The sequence below is a fragment of the Psammomys obesus genome, unplaced genomic scaffold (genome assembly GCF_907164565.1).
Source record: "Psammomys obesus unplaced genomic scaffold, mPsaObe1.curated_primary_1811, whole genome shotgun sequence".
Taxonomy (NCBI): domain Eukaryota; kingdom Metazoa; phylum Chordata; class Mammalia; order Rodentia; family Muridae; genus Psammomys; species Psammomys obesus.
The window spans coordinates 7,216,075-7,235,516 of record NW_026596147.1 but is presented as its reverse complement, the minus strand read 5'-3'; the positions used below and the strand labels follow the sequence as shown (position 1 = coordinate 7,235,516).

At 40.0% G+C, this 19,442-nt stretch overlaps 1 protein-coding gene across 3 annotated transcripts in view; it reads left to right on the top strand.

Annotated features, from left to right (window-relative positions):
* Primpol (primase and DNA directed polymerase) overlaps positions 1–19,392 on the top strand; it is a 34,423-nt gene extending 15,031 nt beyond the window's left edge. For 2 of the 3 annotated variants that reach the window (XM_055593684.1, XM_055593685.1), the window contains exons 7-15: positions 1,011–1,158; positions 6,431–6,664; positions 7,437–7,599; positions 10,097–10,185; positions 12,833–12,922; positions 13,000–13,108; positions 16,430–16,512; positions 16,591–16,637; positions 18,932–19,392. In XM_055593684.1, the coding sequence (XP_055449659.1) occupies positions 1,011–1,158; positions 6,431–6,664; positions 7,437–7,599; positions 10,097–10,185; positions 12,833–12,922; positions 13,000–13,108; positions 16,430–16,512; positions 16,591–16,637; positions 18,932–19,180 (1,212 nt within the window). In that variant the 3' untranslated portion in view covers positions 19,181–19,392. The remainder of the gene's footprint in view (positions 1–1,010; positions 1,159–6,430; positions 6,665–7,436; positions 7,600–10,096; positions 10,186–12,832; positions 12,923–12,999; positions 13,109–16,429; positions 16,513–16,590; positions 16,638–18,931) is intronic. The other variant, XM_055593686.1, reaches the window with a different exon arrangement.
* Positions 19,393–19,442: the final 50 nt, after the last annotated feature.

The window sequence follows — 19,442 nt, the reverse complement described above, 5'->3', positions numbered from 1 at the left end:
AATGATTGATGTGGGTGGCCCCAGATCACTGTGGGGCCTGCAACCTGTGGGCAGGTGGTACTGGATGGCATAAGAAAGTAGGCTGAGCAAACTATGAGAAGTAAGCCAATAGCAACATTTCTATATGGCCTCTGCATCAGTTCCTGCCTTGAGTTCCTGCCCTGACTTCCCTGGATGATGTAATACCAGCTGTAAGGTGAAATAACACCCTTTCTTCCCTGAGTTGGTTTTAGATGTTTTATCACAATAAAACGTAAGACAAGCTAGTGTTTCAGAAGGTACTTAAAAGGGAACATTTTATTATGGTTTTAGAGGAGGTTAAGTATATAAATTGCTTGCCTTTCAGAAGTCTTCTTCAGTTCTGAGAGCCTGTGAATTTCTGATGTTTTAAAAATGTGTTTGGGTGTTTTGCTGACATCTGTGTCTGTGTACCATATGTGAGCCTGGTGCCCGCAGAAGCCAGAAGAGGGAATTGGATTCCCTGCTCCTAAAGATATATGTGGTTGTGAGCTACCATGTGGTGCTGAGAATCAATCCTGGGTTCTCTAAATGAGTAGCAAGTACTTTTAACTACTGAGCAATCTCTCCAGCTCTAAATAATTTTTAATTATTATTTTTAGAAATTGTACATATATAGATGTTTTGCCTGCATGCATGTTTGTGTATCAAATGCATACCTGGTGCCCAGAAGACAGAAGAAGATATTGGAGCTCCTAGAATAGAGTTACACATGGTTGTGAGCTGCCATGTGGGCGCTGGAATTCAAACCAGGACTTCTGCGAGAGCAGGCAATGCTATTAACCCCTGAGGCATCTCTCCAGCCCTACCTATGATTTTTTATATATAAACACATTTAATTTTAAATGGTGTATTTAAGATTATTAGTAAATTGGTAAGGTTGCTATATTGTAAATGCTGTGATAACTCACCCCATTTGTAACAAGGTGTTTGTATTGGTGATAGAGAAATCTAAAATCAAAACTGCAAATTATATTTGCTTGTGTTTTCAGCATGTTTGTAAAGCACTTGGGGAGTTATACAGTGTTCACTGTTCAGCTGAAGATGTTTTCAACTTGGATTCCAGCACTGAAGAAAAATTTAGCCGACACCTAATATTTCAGCTCCATGATGTGGCATTTAAAGATAACATTCATGTTGGTGAGTACCTTTTATAAAATCCTAGTTATATTAAAAATCATATTTTCCTTCTCTTGAAATTTTCAAGGTATTTTCTAGCCTTTATGGTTACTTGCCTATTCTAAAAAGATGAAGTGAGTTTTCATGGTTGCCCTTAGCTCTTGAGCCATCTTTCTCTTCCAGGTAGTTTAACCAACTCGGGATATCAGTGGTGTTCGTGCCTCTCGCCATACACATTGGGATGACTGTGCACATCTTGATACCGGTTTCCATTTCAACAGGGTTCATTTCAGTTTTCTGGACAAGTCAGGAGAGGCCTTATCTATGATAGCTAATATCTGTATTCCTGACCTTTGCTTCAGCCTTAAATTAGCCAGATTAAGCCCTAAGTCATATCAAGAAGAGCTTATTGTTCCAAGAAGAACTTTTGAACTGCAATGACATTTGGATGTGTAAACCTGAAAGTGTAAGCAGAGTATTTTCTGTAGGAGAAATGAAGGTCCTGATAAAAAATGGAGTCAATCTAGAGGAGACGCAAATAGGCCAACTGGGAATGCCTACATCTAGGGTCTAAAGAAAAGGCAGAATCCCAAGTGTTCATCAAGCAGTAGTAGGGAGGCTTCAAGATTGTTGGCTAATGTTCTTGTAACAGGCAAACCATTTCAGAGCTACAAGTGGCGTGTGACTCACAGCCTCCTAGATAAAAGGAGTGGGCATAGTCTCAAAAGGACTGATGTAGAGCTCTGAAGCCAAGTGCTGGATTAGAGACTTTCTGGTTCATAGTGAGCTAGGGGTGGTCCTTACTAGCCTCTGCCTCTTCCTCTCATCCCTTAGATGTTGGTAATTGCAGGCTCAATGCTTGAATCTTTACTCACTCTATCATCATCATCTTTTGTGATCATCAACTATCATGGCTTAGATTATCACCAGTACAGATATTATATTTGTCCCAGATTATTCTAGACATCAGAGCATTTACAATATAGCAACTTTACCAATTTACTAATAAGTTTAAATACATCATTTAAAATTATCCTGCCACATCTTCCCACCAATATTTCTACTCAGACATCTCAACTCACCATGTCCTTCCTAAGCTCCTTCCCTAAGAACTTGCTCATTCCCCCAGTGGTGTCTGTCAGTGAGTGGTGTCAATCATCACTGTCCAGTGCACATGCTGGTGTGTCCTCAACCTCTGTAGATCTCTCTACCTGCTTATTTAGTCAGCTAGCAGAAAGTATGATTATAGCACCATGTGCCTCAAACTCCTCAAGGGCCGTTCTTTGCTATCAGGGAGAAGCGTACCCACTTTACCGTGCACAGTTATGTTCGCTACACTCTAACCTCATTTCTTCACTCCATCCTTAAGTTAGCTCCCACCACTGCACATTTTTTTAGTGCTTGGGCTTTTTTTACTTCTTGTTGCTGCTTTCTGAACTACAGTTCAGATGGTCTATTAAGATTACCAACATCTCAGGTCAACTGAGAAGCTGTTCTGTCACTCTGACTCCTAGATTTAAAAGGCTAGTATTCTTCCGGGTTGCAGTGTCCAGTGTCATTATGTGAAAGCATTTGCTATTTCCTCTGGTAGTTTCCTGTTTTCTTATAGCTATTCTCTGTAGTGTGTTTGTACATGCATGCCTGTGTGTGTGTGTGTGTGTGGTAAACATGTATCCACATGTGTGGGCTGCTGCTCTCACCCTTGTGGACATATATAGAGGCCAGAGGTAGCATGACAATATCTTCCTCAATTACTTTTCCACCTTATTGTTTTTTTCTTAACCTGAAGATTGCCTTTTCAACTAGGCTGGCTGGCTGACAGGGCCCCAGGAGCTGCCTGATTTTTCTCCCCAGCACCAAAGTTACAGATGCCACAGCCATGACTGGCTTTTTTTTTACTTGGTTTCTTGCAATCTAAGCTCAGGGCCTCAGGCTGTTGTTGCAACTCTTTACACATGGAGCCATCTGCTCAGTTCTATCTAATCTTTCTTTTCTCTTTCTCTCTCCCTGGGTGTGTACGTGTATGTTTTGGTTTTTGTATTTTTTGAGACAGGGTTTCTTTGTGTAGCCTTGGCTGCCCTGGACTCACTCTATAGACTAGGTTGGCCTCAAAGTCCAATTGCCTCTGTGTTCTGGGATTAAAGGGGTACATCACCACCTAGCTACTTAATTTCAGGGACTGTTGTTTATTCCCTGTTTTCAGTATTATATATATATATATATATATATATATATATATATATATATATATATGTTTGTTTATTTTGAGGTAAGGTTTCTCTGTGTAGCTTTGGGTGTCCTGGAACTTACTCTGTAGAGTAGGCTGGCCTTGAATTTATAGAACTCTGCCTGCCTCTGCCTCCCAAGTGCTGGGATTAAAGGCATGCACCACCACTACCCAGCAGGTATTGCTGTTAATAATAATATTTGGAATATTAATAACAATAAGAAACAGAAATGGGCATTTAATAACTATTTGATGACTGAATGCACAGATGATAAGCAGAGTATGAAAACAGAGTCCTGAAGAAGACATTTCTTTGATTCCTGTTTACTCCTCACAGTCTGCTCTCTGACTGCTCACAATAAGGCTGAGTCTAGCTAGAGAAGGGGAATAGATGGTTGCTAGTAACTAGCAGTCTCTGCTACAGATATCTTCTGAAAGCAGGTCACATTTGCTTTGAAATGGGGTAGAATTTCATCATACAGAGGAGAGTAAGAAAGCCTTTCCTGTCACAGAGCTTAGACACAGTTAGAGCACAGTCACACTTGACAAATATCCTGTTAGCCTAGGCTATCTCTACAGCTGGAATGCAGATTCAGGGAATACAAACTAGTTTACATTTCCCCCTCATTTCTCCTTTCTTTGTGTTCCTCCTGACAACACTTCAAGTTCCTGTTACTAACATTGCAGAAAGAGGAACTGGGCCAAATGGGAGAGATTAGAGAACTTTATCTGTCCAGTACTTTCTGCTACAGATCACAGAGGAGGACACAGCAGGGGTAGTGTGCTGGGAGCCAGTGTGCACTCCTCAGGCTGGATGACTGCCATCACACTCCTGCCATGTTAGTTCCCTTCCAAGGGTCAAAGGCCTAGCCGCCTCAGTGCTGCCTATACAACCATTTCTGCAGTCCAGGTCTCACTGTTCTTATTATCTGGGCCAGGTAGATGGAATTCGGTTTCCAGGAAAGTCACTTTATTGATTAATGTTTATATTGTTTCATAGTCCTTTGACATACCATATCTTGTTAACCAGTGTTACTTGGCTCTCCTTCATTCCAGAAATCACTCCTGTTACTGCAAGAGTCAAATGCTTTTGCTTTCATTTTAATGTTCTAACGCTTACTTGTTTACTTATCTTTAGTGTGTGTGCACGCAGGCAAGTTTACGTGTGCCCTTGAGGCCAGAAAAAGGTGTCAGATCCCCAAAAGCTAGAGTTACAGCTGTTGTGAGCTGCTAGACATGGGTACTAAGAACTGAATTCTGGTCCTCTGGAAGAGCAGGAAGCACTCTCAACTGCTGAGCCATCTGTCCAGTCTGTGTTTTATTTGCTCTCAGACAGTCTTACTATGTAGCCCTAGCTGACCTCAAACTGTCTCCTGATTCTGTTTCCTGGGAGCTAGAATGTTGTTGAACATTAATATTTATTTTGTTTACCTGGAATTAATCAGTGGTTATTCCTAAACCAGCTGTATACCCAAATCACCACACAGAGACTAGGATTTATTTAGTTAACCTAGAGCACAATGCTGGGCAATAGTTATTCCATCCTAAATCTCCAATCCCGCATAGCTTCCTCCCATTCAGAATTTCCAACATTGTACTTGCTTTTAGTCATATCTTAGGTCCAGTTCATCTTTCCTCCTGGTTCCAAGTCCTGTTCTGCAGATCCCTGCTCTCCTACATCCCCTACTTGCTTCCTTCTCCCCTCTGGACCAGGATGTCCCACCCTATTCTCTCCATTGCTCAGCATTGTGGCTGGCTGTTTTATTGACAATACAGAGAACAACTGGTGGCATGTTTACATAAACTTGAGACAGGTGATGCTTAGAATAAGCATCACAATGTGATGTCCAGATTGAAACCAGATAGTGGGATAGAGAAATCAGCATTTGAATGAACAAGGGTAAATTGTATACATTCCACAACATTATACCAACACTGGAATAACATGCATGTGCCACCATATTCACTTCCAATTCCTTTTAAAATTGCTAAACATTTATCAGTCATGATGGTACAGGCCTGTAGTCCTAGAACTAGGGAGGCTGAGACAGGATGATCACAAGTTCAAGGGCATCCTGGGCTATATAGCAAGACACTATCTCAAAAAAGGAAAACAAAGAGATTGTATTTGTTTCTTTGCATAGAAAAGTCTTAGAGAGATAAGATCTTGTTTATAAAGCATGTGTGTGTTATGACTTAAATATACATAAAGTCAGATAGATAGGTAGATAGATAGATAGATAGATAGATAGATAGATAGATAGATAGGTAGATATAGATAAAGTCTTTCTGATATATAAAGTAATAAAAAAGCCCCATTTTATAATTATATAGAGGTTTTTCTTACATTATTTTGTGTATGCAGTATTATATAAAACAACTTAATAGCTGAATTGTGTTTGATTTTGTGATATAAACAGTACATATGAATTTAGTTGTCTCACCAATTTTTCGCAGTGTGGGTAGAACAGAGTCTTAGGGCAGATGCTGAAGTACAAAATGCATGAATTGCTTTAATTCCATGTGTTAGCTCTAAAGGCATAGTTTGTCTTGTGACCCATTTGAGGATGATAATATGGTTGGCAACAAGCTTTGGACTTCCAAACTGAGGGTTCTTGGGGCATGTCATGGCAGCTAAGAGAGAGGATGAGTTCATCAGACTTTGCTAATTTGCTGACCCTGGGGTGTGGCAGACTCTTGGTATGCTGTCCCTATCTCTGCATTGGTATCCTCATGTGAATGCCTCATCCTTCAGTCACTGACCAGACCTTATTCTCTCCTTTTGTAGTAGGGGAAGCAGACATTTCTGCTGACAGCATATTAGACTCAAGTTTACTAGCAACATGGTGTATTTACAACCGACAACCTCCCATGCCAATAGGAGCTAAAAAAAGATAAAATTATACAAATGAAAAGATGTGGTAGAGGAGCCATAGTGTAGTTTACAGCAGTATCTGAAGAAAGGCTTTATTGCATACAGTTCTTTGTATATATACATCTAGACACTAAATTATAGTTTATAGAAAATAAGAATTAGATTGTAATCTTAATTCTTTTTCTCCTTAGGTAATTTTGTGAGAAAAATTTTGCAACCTGCTCTTCACTTACTTGCCAAGGAAGATGAAGATAAGATCCCAGAGGTGATGAGCCATGAAGCTTCCTGTTTTTCTGATGTACTATTAAAACAAGAGGTTTCAGAGGCCTGGGAGAAGCCAGGGTCACCTAAGCAATGTGGCCCTGATCTTTCATTTTTAGTTGTGAAGAATAACATAGGAGAAAAGCATCTTTTTGTGGATCTAGGTAAGTAACACGGGTACTGTCGACCGCTCTGCGTCCTTGTGAAAGGCAAGTGTGTGCCTACTGGGCTACTGGGCTATGCTTAGGTTTTGTAATCTACTTGGAAGAGAGTTTTGCTTGAGTGAAGATGTCAAGATTCATTTTTTACTTTGTGGTTATCCATTTGCCTCAGCACCACTTGTTTGAAATGACTATCATTCCCTAATGCTCAGCAGTACCATTTGCTAACTCCAGAGTCTGTACATATTCAGACATACTCTGTACATACTCTGTACATACAGTCTGTACATACTCTTGGTCTGTTCTATTCAGTCGGCTATCATTTCTTAGGCTGGTATTGGTACATTATAGGTTCCTCCATTTATTTAGTGTTCTCTCAATTCTTGCCATGTTTTGTGATTTTCTGGATAGAAACCTTACAAATCTTTCATTAGATGTAGTATAAATATTCTTTTTGTTCTTGGTTGTCTCCCTTTCTCTGGGGTTTTATACCACAGTTCTTTGGTAGCTCTTAGTCAAAAAATTCATTTCTGGCCTTTGACCTGCTATTCTGTTTGCTTTCCTTTGGAGAACTACCCCAGAGTCATTTAGGCAGCTATCCTCATGTGGCTGTCTTTCATCCTAACTTCAATTGACCGTAATTTATATATTGCTTTAATTTTATATATGGGAAATAATCATCTTTTCTAGAAATTCTGCAGAAAAAAAATATTTGCTGACAATAAAGTGGACCATGGAAACATGCATTTATTTTTAAAATTGATTTTTGATATAGGAGTCTATACAAGAAACAGAAACTTTCGGCTGTATCAGTCATCAAAAAAAGGAAAGTGTGTGCCTTTGGAGGTTGCTGAAGATAACAGATTTATTCCAAAACAGGCAAAAGACATTTCTGAGGAAAACCAGTATTTCCTGTCTTCGCTGGTGAGCAATGTCAGGTCTGTAGAACTGGAATCAACCTACCAAATATTTATGTATATAGCATTGTATATAGCTAAAATATGAATTGTATAAATTCATTCTACCTTAAGAAAGTTTGTTTTTAAAAGCCTCTTTTCTCTATATCTGAAAAATAATACCAAGAAAAATTTCTAACCATTTAATTTCTTTATATTTTATGATTATATTTCACGTGTTTGTCAGTTACTCTAAAATCATCACTTTATGAATAAGAAAATAAGACTTGCATTGTGTTTGAAAGTATAATTACTACTGTTCAATTTTCTTTACACATTGACACATATACATTTAGAGCTTATGTAGCTCCCTTTTCAGAGCTATTTCTTGTCATGGGTATAGCTTAGCAGTAGAGCACTTGCCTGGAGTACTCAAGGCCCTATGTTTGATCCACTGCACCAGGTCCCAGAAAATGTGTTTTAGTTGGGATCATCATTCATACGGTTCTGTCACCTGATTTGTTCTTTTCAACATCATATCACAAATATTTGCCAAGTTAATAGCTTACCAGCAATTATAAGTAAAATATTTAATGCTTTTGTACTATAATGGCATACTTTATTGACAGAGCTGTTGTTGCACTTTAGGTTTCTTTGTTTTGGTCACTAATTCTACTCTTACCAGATTGTCAATTTTGTCAGGTCAGAATGTGTCAGTAAGCCCAGAGCTGTCTGTAATTCTAGCACTTGGGAGGTGGATATGCAAGGACAAGGAGTTCAAGGTCATCATTGGTTATTTAGTAAGTTCAAGGCCAGCCAGACTACATGAGACCAAGTGCTAATTTTAAATCACTCTGCTCCCCCCAAACCAACAAACACAAGTTAAACCCTAAAACAAACAACAGTAGTTAACAATTGGACTAAACCACATTAACTTGCTATGTTGTTTTTGCCCTTTAATTTCCTCAAAAGTTTTTGGTTTGCCGGGCACGGTGCCTCACTCAGGGAGGCAGAGGCAGGTGGACCTCTGTGAGATCGAGGCCAGCCTGGTCTACAAAGCAAGTCCAGGACAGCTAAAACTACACAGAGAAACCCTATCTCAAAAAAAAAAAAAAAAAGTTTTTGGTTTGGAGTTTTTTGGTTTTGACAGAGAATCATTGTGTAGCCCTGTGTGTGTGTGGGGGGGGGGGGGTGCGGCTGTAATTCTTTGTAATTCACTATATAAACTATACTGACCTCAAATTTACAGAAATCCACCTGCCTCAGCATCTCCCCAAAAGTTTTAAATAAAAGCTTTCTATAGGGATTAACTTTAAGAATAAATATTTAGCCTCGTATGGTTGTACAAACCTTTAGCCCCAGCACTTTGAAGCAAGCCTGGTCTAAGCAAATACCGGGACAGCCAGGGCTATCAGAGAAACCCTGGCTAAACATACACCCGTACACAACATACATGGCACAAACATGGTATGTTTCTCCAGGAAAAGTTGTGTGTAGTGGGAAGACAGACAGCCCCCCCATATAACTATTTTGTTTGTGTTCCTTTAATATTTCTCAGAAGTAAGATGGAAACACTTTTAAAGTGAAGTAATGACCCTTAAGTTTAGAACAGACAAATAACACATCCGAGGCAGTGTCTGGCATGCATTGGAGGCACAGCGTCTGCATTTGTGGAGCGGGCGTAGGAGTGCTGATGGTCAGAGCAGCGCTTTTCAACCTTCCCAATGCTGCGACCCTTTAATACAGCTCCTCATGTTGTGGTGACCTCAACATGAATTTATTTTTGTTGCTCCCTCATAAGTGTAATTTGTTATATTATGAATCGTAATGTAAATGTCTGACACACATGATATCTGATGTGTGACACACAGGTTGAGAACCACTGGAGTCCAGTGCAGCCTCACAGAAGTGAGCAGTTCTCATCCTAAGTAAGATTTCCTGGAGCTGGAGGGATGGATCAGTAGTTAAGAGCGCTGGCCGCTCTTCCAGAGGTCCTGAGTTCAATCCCCATCTATACTGGTATCTCATGCACTCTTCCGGCATGCAGGTGTACGTGCAGATAGCATTCATCTACATTAAATAAATGAGTGAATAAGTAAATCTTTAAAGCAAGACTTTCTTACCTGTGCTGTGCATAACCATGTGAGTGCCAGGCATGACTCTTCTGGGGAGGAAGGCCAAGTTCTCTGTGATTACTATTAGTGTGAATTTTGCTCACATCTCCTGTGCCTTTAGTACTAAAAGTCTTAAACTTCAACAGAAAGTTCACAGGTCTTTGTGTTTAGGGGAGAACTGTACTATCAATCATGTCAGCTACCCCAGAATCCTCGGATATTCTGTGAAGAAAGTATTTTAAACAATCTCCAAGTGACTGTTTAAAGGAAAAAAAATTAACTGGCAAATCATAATCTTATCATAATGTGGTAAGACTGGCCCTTTGGGCTGTCAATGTGGAGTTGCATGGAGCTGTTTCCTCTCTAGTTCTGCTGCTTTAATTCGAACCTCATGCTACTTTATTTCTTTTATACATTTTCTTTAGATTTTCAGACACTTTACGAATTCTCACATGTGACACCTCTCAGACTAGAAGAAAGCGGGCTGAGTATTTTAACAGTACTGGCACTTCAGGTAACTTTAAGCAAACAATTTCACATTCAAATTGAGGGATCAAAAATCTATTTTGCCTTAAAAATCTTAAATTTTAAGCACTCATATCTGCTGATCATTTTTAAACTAATGCTTTTATGTTTCTAACCAAGTTGGATATACTATTAACATTTTACAAGTGTTTATTAATTAAAATACCTCATTTTCATTGTGTGGTATTTAAAGAATATATAAATAATGCATTTTATATAAAACAAGCACATCAAAATATGACTACATAATCTTTCACCCTGTTTTTACATTTTTTTTTTTTGTGATGGATGCTTTGACTACATGTTTGTCTGTGTACCATGTGCATGTCTGAGGTTTGTGGAGGCGAGATGTGACCACTAAGCCATCTCTCCAGCCTCTCTTTCACCTTTTGTTCATAATCAAAGACAGGTGGCTTGATGAGATGGCTCAGCAGGTAGAAGCATTTGCCACCAAGTCTGACAACCCAAACTCAATCCCAAAGACCCACATGTCAAGAACTGACTCTCACAACTTGTGCTCTGACCTCCACACTCAATCTGTGGCATGCACACATAGCAAATTAATGTGTTTCTAAAAATTACAGGTACATGCTATGGTAGTTTCTATTTATCCTTGCATTCCTGTAGAAATGTTTTACATATGACTCTATCATCCCTGAAGAACACAGATTTTCTTTCCCCAAAATTCTTCCTCCCTTCCTCCCTTCCTTCCTCCCTTCCTCCCTTCCTTCCTCCCTCCCACCCTTCCTTCCTCCTAGACTTCCTTTGTAGACCAGGCTGGCCTCAGACTTACAGAGATCCATCTGCCTCTGCCTCCTGAGTGCTGGGATTACAGGCGTGTGCCACCGTGCCCAGCTTCCTAAAGTTTCTTATATAAGCTCTCTGATACTTTATTTACGTATGTTGGTCTATCATTATTAATAATGAAAAATTCCAATCTAAATATACAACAGAATTGGATGACATGTTCTATAACTACAGTTAGATTTGTAAAGCCTAGATAATGTGTAAGACACACATTGATGATGATAAGAGAAAAACTAGATTCTGAAATTACAAGTGTGGGACTGGGAACTGAGCTTCGTGATAGAGCACTTGCCCTGGATTAAGTAGATTCCCTGTTGCTACAACAATACATAGACACTCAAATTATATGGCTACAAGCCTATTAAACACATGGGCCACATTTTCCTGTGTTTATTTTTCTGATTGTTTAAGATCTGTTTCTAGTCATTGTCTGGGAGTTTTTTCCATTTCTACATTGAAATATGTCTCTAGTTATATATTTAACTATTTTAAACAAAATACTAACTTCATTTTAAGAAAACTAGATTTTCATGTCATTAAAACCTAAGTGAATTTGTGAATGGATCACTCTTAAGTTATTGTTGGGTGATTTTTTTGTACGCTATGTGAAGGTTGTGTTTGTACATTCAGTTGTTAATTCTGTACCTCCAGATGGCTGAATACTGTCCAGGACTTTGGTATTCTAATACTTGCTCAGCACCTGCATCATATTTTATAAACACTCCCTCCAACTCCTGATTGGTTTAAAAGAGCTGAACAGTCAATAGCTGAGATGGGAGGGGATGGGCAGGACTTCTGGCAGAGAAAGGAACTCTGGGAAAGGAAACTGGGGCAGGAACAGACATAGAGAAAGAAATAGGTGCTGAGGAGAGGTAGCAAGCCACGTGACAGGGTGTATATTAGTGTAAACGGGACAATTTAAGTGAAGAGCTAGTTGGGGAACAAGCCGGAGCTAAGGGCAAGCTTTCATAAGTAATGAAAGTCTCTGTGTCATTATTCAGCGGCTCCAAAGAAAGTCCTGTTATAAGTTATGACAGTATATTCTTAGATACAAAGTAAAATTGTTAGTGCCCTCCAGTGAGACACTCCAGGAAACACAAATTGAGTTTATGATTCCCTGAGGTAATGGAAGCCCTTGGGGTACCTCAGTAAGGAGGTGTTAGAAAGGACTTCAAGTGTTTGGGGCTGGCTTGTGTGACTTGAGGGTGTTTACAAGAAGTGTGGGCTTATTTTACTTGAAGCGGAATAGCTTCAAGGTGTTCTTAGTAAATCTTATCCAGGAGGAGGCAGCTTGGAGGAAGATTCACACTGTAATTGATAAAGCAATAACAGTTGCTCCTGTTAGCAGTGTTTGGCCTTTGTTTGTTTTTTTGTTTGTTTGTTTTGTTTTTTTGTTGTTGTTTTGTAGTTTGGATGTTGATGTTAGGTTGCAGAGAGGCCTGATTTTTTCTTGATTCCTTGTGATCTTAAAGAGTGACCTCTGTATCTACCTACAAGTCCAATGGCATCATTTGTGTTTAATAGCAGAACACCAAGGCTGAAACAGGAGTGAGGCCGGCTAAAGGCAACACCTTGGCTTAGCCAGTAGTCTTACGCAGCTTTTCTTGTCCGAGTGAAGAAAATAGGCCCTTTGTAAAAACTAGCCAACATTTAATCGATTGAAATTTGAATATTATCTATCCTCTTGTAGCAAGAGCTGAAGAACTGACAGTAAGGCCAGTTGCAAAAAAGGAGGAGAAAAATCCTTAATCGTACAAAATGATAATTTGATTAGTATAACTTTTCAACATTTAACTGTTTTCATCTATAAGTACTTCTCTCTGTTGCAGTAGAACCCATTGAAGGTTTCCAGTGCTCACCATACCCTGAAGTTGACCAATTTGTTCTGTCTTTGGTGAATAAACATGACATTCAAGGAGGTAAAGCTAGGCTTATTCTTTATTAACTCTTACATGACAGAGAGCTAGTTACTTGAGCAACATTCTTTACATTTCAGGAATTCGGCGTTGGAACTACTTTTTCCCAGAAGAATTACTGGTTTATGATATATGTAAATATCGCTGGTGTGAAAACATTGGGAGAGCCCACAAGAGTAATAACATCATGTAAGTAATATTGGTTATTCATGTATTGTATGCCTTTAACTCATATATTTTAAATATAATTTTTAAATAATGTTGGCAGTATAAAATAATTTATGACGTATTAATTTATATCCTGTATTTGGTTGATCTTTTATACTATCAAATTAATTTTTGGAGTTCCTGTTCCCTCCATGTCTTTCATCTCCATCTTTCATAAAATTCCCTGCATTCTGCCCAAAGTTTGGCTATGAGTCTCAGCCTCTTCTTCGATACCTTGATCAGTGGAGTCTTTCAGAGGCCCTCTGAGGTAGGACAAGATAGACAAACTAAGTCTTTTCAGATGTATTCATTTTTATTTCATGTGTATGAGTGTCTGCCTGCATGCGTGCATGTACAACAACCACCTATGTGCCTGGTGTGTGTGAGGCCGGAAGTGGAGGTACAGATGGTTGTGAGCTGTCATGTGGTGTTGACAAGAGCTGGGAGTGCTCTTAACTGCTGAGCCATACCTGCAGCCCAAACTAATGCATTTACATATTTTTTCAGAGATGTATTGTTATTTACGTGTGTGTCCCTGTGAGAGTCCGTGTGCACCATGTGCGTGCAGGTGCGCTCGGAGGCCTGTCAGATCAAGCTGCTGGCTGCTTCTATATTGTTTTAGTCTTCTCTCCTGACTTTTTACTGCGTTTTGTTTCGGTGGCTACTTGTTCTGTAGATTGCTAAGAGAATACATTGTTTTATCAAAGCCTTTTAAAAATTTATTTTTTATTAATTACAGTTTACTCACTTTGTATCCCAGCTGTAGCCCCCTCACTAAGCCCCTCCCAGTCCCACTCTCCTTCCCTCATCTCCCATGCCCCTCCTCCAGGCAACTGATAGGGGAGGTCCTCCTCCCCTTCCCCCTGACTCTAGCCTATCAGGTCTCATCAGGACTGGCTGCATTGTCTTTCTCTGTGGGCTGGTAAGGCTGCTCCCCCCTCTGGGGAGGTGATCAAAGAACTAGCCACTGAGTTCATGTCAGAGACAGTCCCTGTTCCCCTTACTAGGGAGCCCACTTGGAGACTGAGCTGCCATGGGCTACATCTGTGCAGGGGTTCTAGGTTATCTCCATGCCTTTTAAAAGAATTTCTTTAAATTTTTTTATTGTTTGAGACGTTCACACAATATATATTTTTATAACTAAATGTATTTTTTCCTTTTATTGAAAATAGGTGTTTTTTTCCTCCCACAATGTATCCTGATTACGGTTTCCCCTCCCTTTACTCTTTCCAGTTTCTCCCCACCTCCCCTTTTTCTGTCTTTCATTAGAAAACAGAGGCATACCTTTAATTCCAGCAGAGATAGGCAGATCTCTGAGATCTGCTTGGTCTACAGAGTGAGTTTTAGGGCAGAGAGGGATACACAGAGAAACCCTGTCTCAAAAAAGCAAAACAAACAAACAAAAAACAGGCTTCTAAAAGATAATAATAAAATATAATGTAATTGATATAATATATAGTAAAATAATAGAAAGATAAAGCAAAAACTAACACATTGGAATAGAACAAAACCAACTAACAGAAGGAAACGAGCCTAAGAAAAGGCACAAGAAACATAGAGATAGAGATCATTTGTTCACACTCAGGAATCCCATAAAAACACTAAACTAGAAGTGATAATACCTATGGAAATATATATGTATAGGATTAAAAGAGAGAAAAAATATAAATGAAACAAAAAAAATTTTAAAAGCGCAAAAGACAAGACAAGGAACCTTAGCGATCGATGCCTTTGAGTTCATTTTCTATTGCCGTCTATTGCTGGGCATGCAGCCTCGCCTTAAGAGTGTTTGCTTCCCCAGTGAGACTCCTTTGAAGGAAACTAAATTTTCGTTTGCGTATGGTTATCAGTTGGAGACTGCTCTAAGTTTAGGGATGGGGCTTGTGTCCACTCCTTTCATCTCTAGGAGCCCATCTGGTAGAGACCCTGCTGGCCCTGTGCATGCTGCCTCAGTCTCCGTGAGTTCTTGTCCTCATACAATGTATTTTAATCAATCATATTCATGACAATTCTTTCCCCAGATCATTCCAGATCAACCGCCACCTTCCTACCTTCCCATATATTTCTGAGTTTGGGGTCATCTGCTAGAGTGTAGTTGACCTACCAAGAGCTACAACTTTTAAAAACTGACTCTTGCCTCCTCCAGAAGCTATACACTGTCCATACCCGTCATCTAGGAGTGGGGGCTCATGAACCTCCCCCCAACCCATGACTCAATAATGACTAGCTTCATTTTGCACAGGTTTTGTGTAGCCAAACACCACTGCTGTGACTTCATGAGTCTAATGGCCCCTTCATGTCCACAAGACAGTATTTTGCAGCAGTCTTCCCAGACCTCTGACACTTACATGATACTTCTACCCCCTCTTCCACAGTAGCCTCTGAGCCTTGGGTAGGAAATGAGACATCCTGTTTGTGGCTGAACACTCCACTTACTCTCTGTACTCATCTCTGTGGGTAGGCTTGTCATCCTTACAGTGCTGTCCACTCTTTGTGTATTTTGAAACTGTGTTATTTTGGTGGATACAACTTTTTTACCTCTTGATCTTCCTAGAGACACGTCACTGTTGCTTTTGTCCTGCTCAGAAGTCCATTTGCATAGAGTATGTACTGATGTGTGCACACGCAGGTCGGTGCACATGTTGGGAGGCCAGAAAGAAAAAGCTTTAAGAGGGACTCCACATCCAGCGCTGGGATTATAAGACTGTGCTGCCACTTGTGAACTTTCTAAAAATGTGTGCCTGTGTATTGTGTGGTGTGCTTGTGTTTGTGCATGCCCTCATCCATGCATGCTCATGTGCAGACTAGAGATTAATATGGGGTGTCTTCCTCTGCAGCCTGCCATCTTGATTTTTTGAGGTAGCATCCCTCACTAAACCTAGAGCTTACCATTTTGGCCAGGCTGGCTGGCCGGCAAGCTCCTAGGATCTTCCTGTGTTCCCCTTCCAAGTCCCCCATCTACACACTGGGGCACATGCTGTGCCCTCAGTTTTTATGTGGCTCTTGGGATCTGAGCTCAAGTTCTCATACTCAGCTAACTCATACTTTCCCTACTGAGCCTCCTCTTGCTTTGTTTCCATGTGCATGCACAAGCGCTTTGCCCATGGAGCCTGCTCAGCCCCCATGAGTGTTATTCTTAGCAAACAGTTTTCTTTTGGCTATGCATATTTATTTTCATCCTTTAGCTTTTTAATTTTTCTTCATCTTTTAGGTCATAGGCACATCTCTGGCAAATAGCGTATGTTTGAACTTTATTTTCTGTCCAGTATGGGTATTAATGCTTTCCTTTCTTTATACATAAAGGATTCTGGTTGATCTGAAAAATGAAGTTTGGTATCAAAAATGCCATGACCCTGTATGTAGAGCACAAAACTTCAAATCTAACTGTGAGTTATCAATCTTTATGTTTACCACAAAGCAAAAATTAGATATCCACCTAAAAATATTTTTACTTTTTGATTCAGGTTTTCCATTACCCACTGAAGTAAGCCTCCTGTTTCTTCTGGAAGATGTGAGTGCAGCTCTTGGCCTTGGGTTTTGGTACATGGCATGAATGAACTACAAATAGTATCCTATGTCCAGATAGCTTTTAAACAGTGTGAGGCACTTGTGTTCACTCTGGAACATGTTGATGCTCTTCCCACCTCAGCGCCTCTGATAAAATGACCACTAGGAAAAAAACATACCATCCATCAGTTTAGTGCCAGTTTCTTCCAATTCACTTTAGAGTAAGCCAACGTACTTGTCTTAGTGCATCTCTTTGACCAACAGTAGGTACACTGGATTTCTATCTTTAGAACTGTGTCAAAGGGATACAGTTTTAGTTTTGGATATTACTAGCTTGCCAAACCAACTTTGTTGTTTTTTTTTGTTTGTTTGTTTGTTTGTTTTGAGACAGGGTTTCTCTGCATAGCCTTGGCTATCCTGGACTCGGTTTGGAGACCACACTGGCCTCGAACTCACAGAGATCCACCTGTCTCTGCCTCCTGAGTGCTGGGATTACAGTTGTGCACCAGCGCACCCAGCTGCCAAATCAACATCTAATCCAAATGATTCACAGTGTTTTAAAAAAAATTAGAAAGTACATAAAAAGCAGAAGTGGTTGGGCTGGGTGGATCATGATTAAGGGCACTTAGTGCTCTTGGAGAATAACCAGATTCAGTCCCCAGCACCCACATGGTGGCTCACAACCACCTGTCACTCCAGTTCCAGGGGATCCAATGCCCTCTACTGATTTCCACAAGCTCCTACATGCATGTAGTGCGCACGCACACACACACATATATACAAAAGATGCTTTTTAAAAAAGAAATAAAAGTAAAAAGGTAAAAAAAAACCTTCACAATAATTTGGCCAACCTGATGTGAAGGCTTTATCATAAATCTTCCATTATTTATTCTTGTGTGTGCTCATTTTGTAGTTTTTTTCCATGAGGTGTCAGAAACCTTTCCATTACTAGCTGTTACCAATTGCACCATGAAATCCTAGGCGGAAAGGTTATACAGGTGTTGATGAGAGCACCTGCTAAGTTTGCCAGCGCTGCTGACAGCCTTCGAGTCATCACCAGCCTAGACAACTGGCAAATTACTCGCCATTTGCAACTGTTAGTGAAGTTGTGTTCTTCTTAGGTTATTATTTGCATATCACATAACTTTCTATGTCCATTTTCTATATCTTATTTAATGCTTTTTGTCAGTATTTAGAATTTTTTTGTTTTTATTTTCACCTTAAAAAAAAAAAAACACATCTATCAGCACCTTCTTTCAGATTGCCATGGTTAGAATAAAGACCTGGTACAAGCTGAAAAGGTACTTAAATTTATATTATAGAAAACTGTCAGACATCCTTTGAAATCTGTATTTAAAATATCTTCTGAAAACATTACATTCAAAATTTTTGTGTGTAGGGGTGTTTTGATTGCATGTATTACCACATGTGTGCTTGGACACCAAGGAAGCAGAAGAAAGCATTGGGTTCCCTGGACTGTAGTTATAGATGGTTGTGAGGGACCATGTGGATGCTGGGGACTGACGCTGGGTCTTCTGGAAGAGCCGCAGTGCTCTTAACCACCGAACCATCTCTCCAGACCCAACATCAAAGTTTAAAGTGAAAACCCCATGCTTGGTATGTTGGAGTGGACATAAAAGAACTGATAGGCAGACTGCTAGGTTTAAAAGTGTTAGAAATAACTAGGAACAGATTAAAATTTTAACCTGTTAACATTACCATGTCTCCCTCATCTTTTTATATATGCATTTGTGTATATGCATGTACATACACAGGCAGGCCACAGGGACAACTTTGGGTGTCATTCCTCGGGAGCCGTTTCCCTCACTAGGCTGGTATTCCCTCAGGAGGCTTGGCTGGATGGCCAGCAAGCTCCAGGGATCTGTGTGTCTCTGCCTCCGCAGCACTGGAATTGTATGCCTGGCTTTTTATACAGGCACTAGGGATTGGTTTTGTTAACTTAGAAAAGGACTTCCAGCTTGCCTCCAACTGCCTATCCTCCTATTAGGAACTTACACCAACCTTTGCTGTACCTCCTCTGGCGATATTGAAAGGTCTCCCGTGAACTATAGGCAGTTTCAGCCTGCAAGTTTCAAGCATGCCTGCGCTACAAAAGTAACCACTTTTGAGCTAATTTACCCTTCCCTCACTGATTGCTGTCGACCACAGGCGTCTAGCATGTTCATTTGATTGCTGAAACTGGTTATTACTTCATACCTTAACATATTTGGAGTGTGTGGTGAAGTCACATATTCTGACTAAACTTCATGGCTTGGTCCTTCTCCCTCCAAAATGAAGGAAGAAGAGTTCACTGCCGATGAAGCAGATGAGACCAGCAACTCACTGACCAAGATCCCATCATCCAGTAACCTGCCAGCAGGCGGGTTCTCTGCTGCTGCCTGGGATGATGATGAAGATGCCTGTTTCTTAGAAGCAACAGAAGATGCTGAATTAGCTGACGCTGCAGATAAGAGTCTTCTTGATTACAGCAGTTCAGTGGACGATATTCCTGACGAACTAATTATAGAAGCATTACAGAGTAGCTGATGGGGCTACAGTTTGCCAGAAGCCTGAGATTTCATCATGTAAATATTAAACTAAGGTTGGGACTATGGCCCAAGGTTAGAATACTCACCTAGGATGTACAAGGCCCCACATTTAACCCTAACACCATAAAAAAATCAAATTATATTAACTTATTATTAAACCTGTTTATAGCAACTGTTTTATCATTTGGTTTTCTACTATTTGCTTTTTACCTAAGCCAGGCTTATTGAAGATCAGCTTTGACATACTGAATTCAGTACAT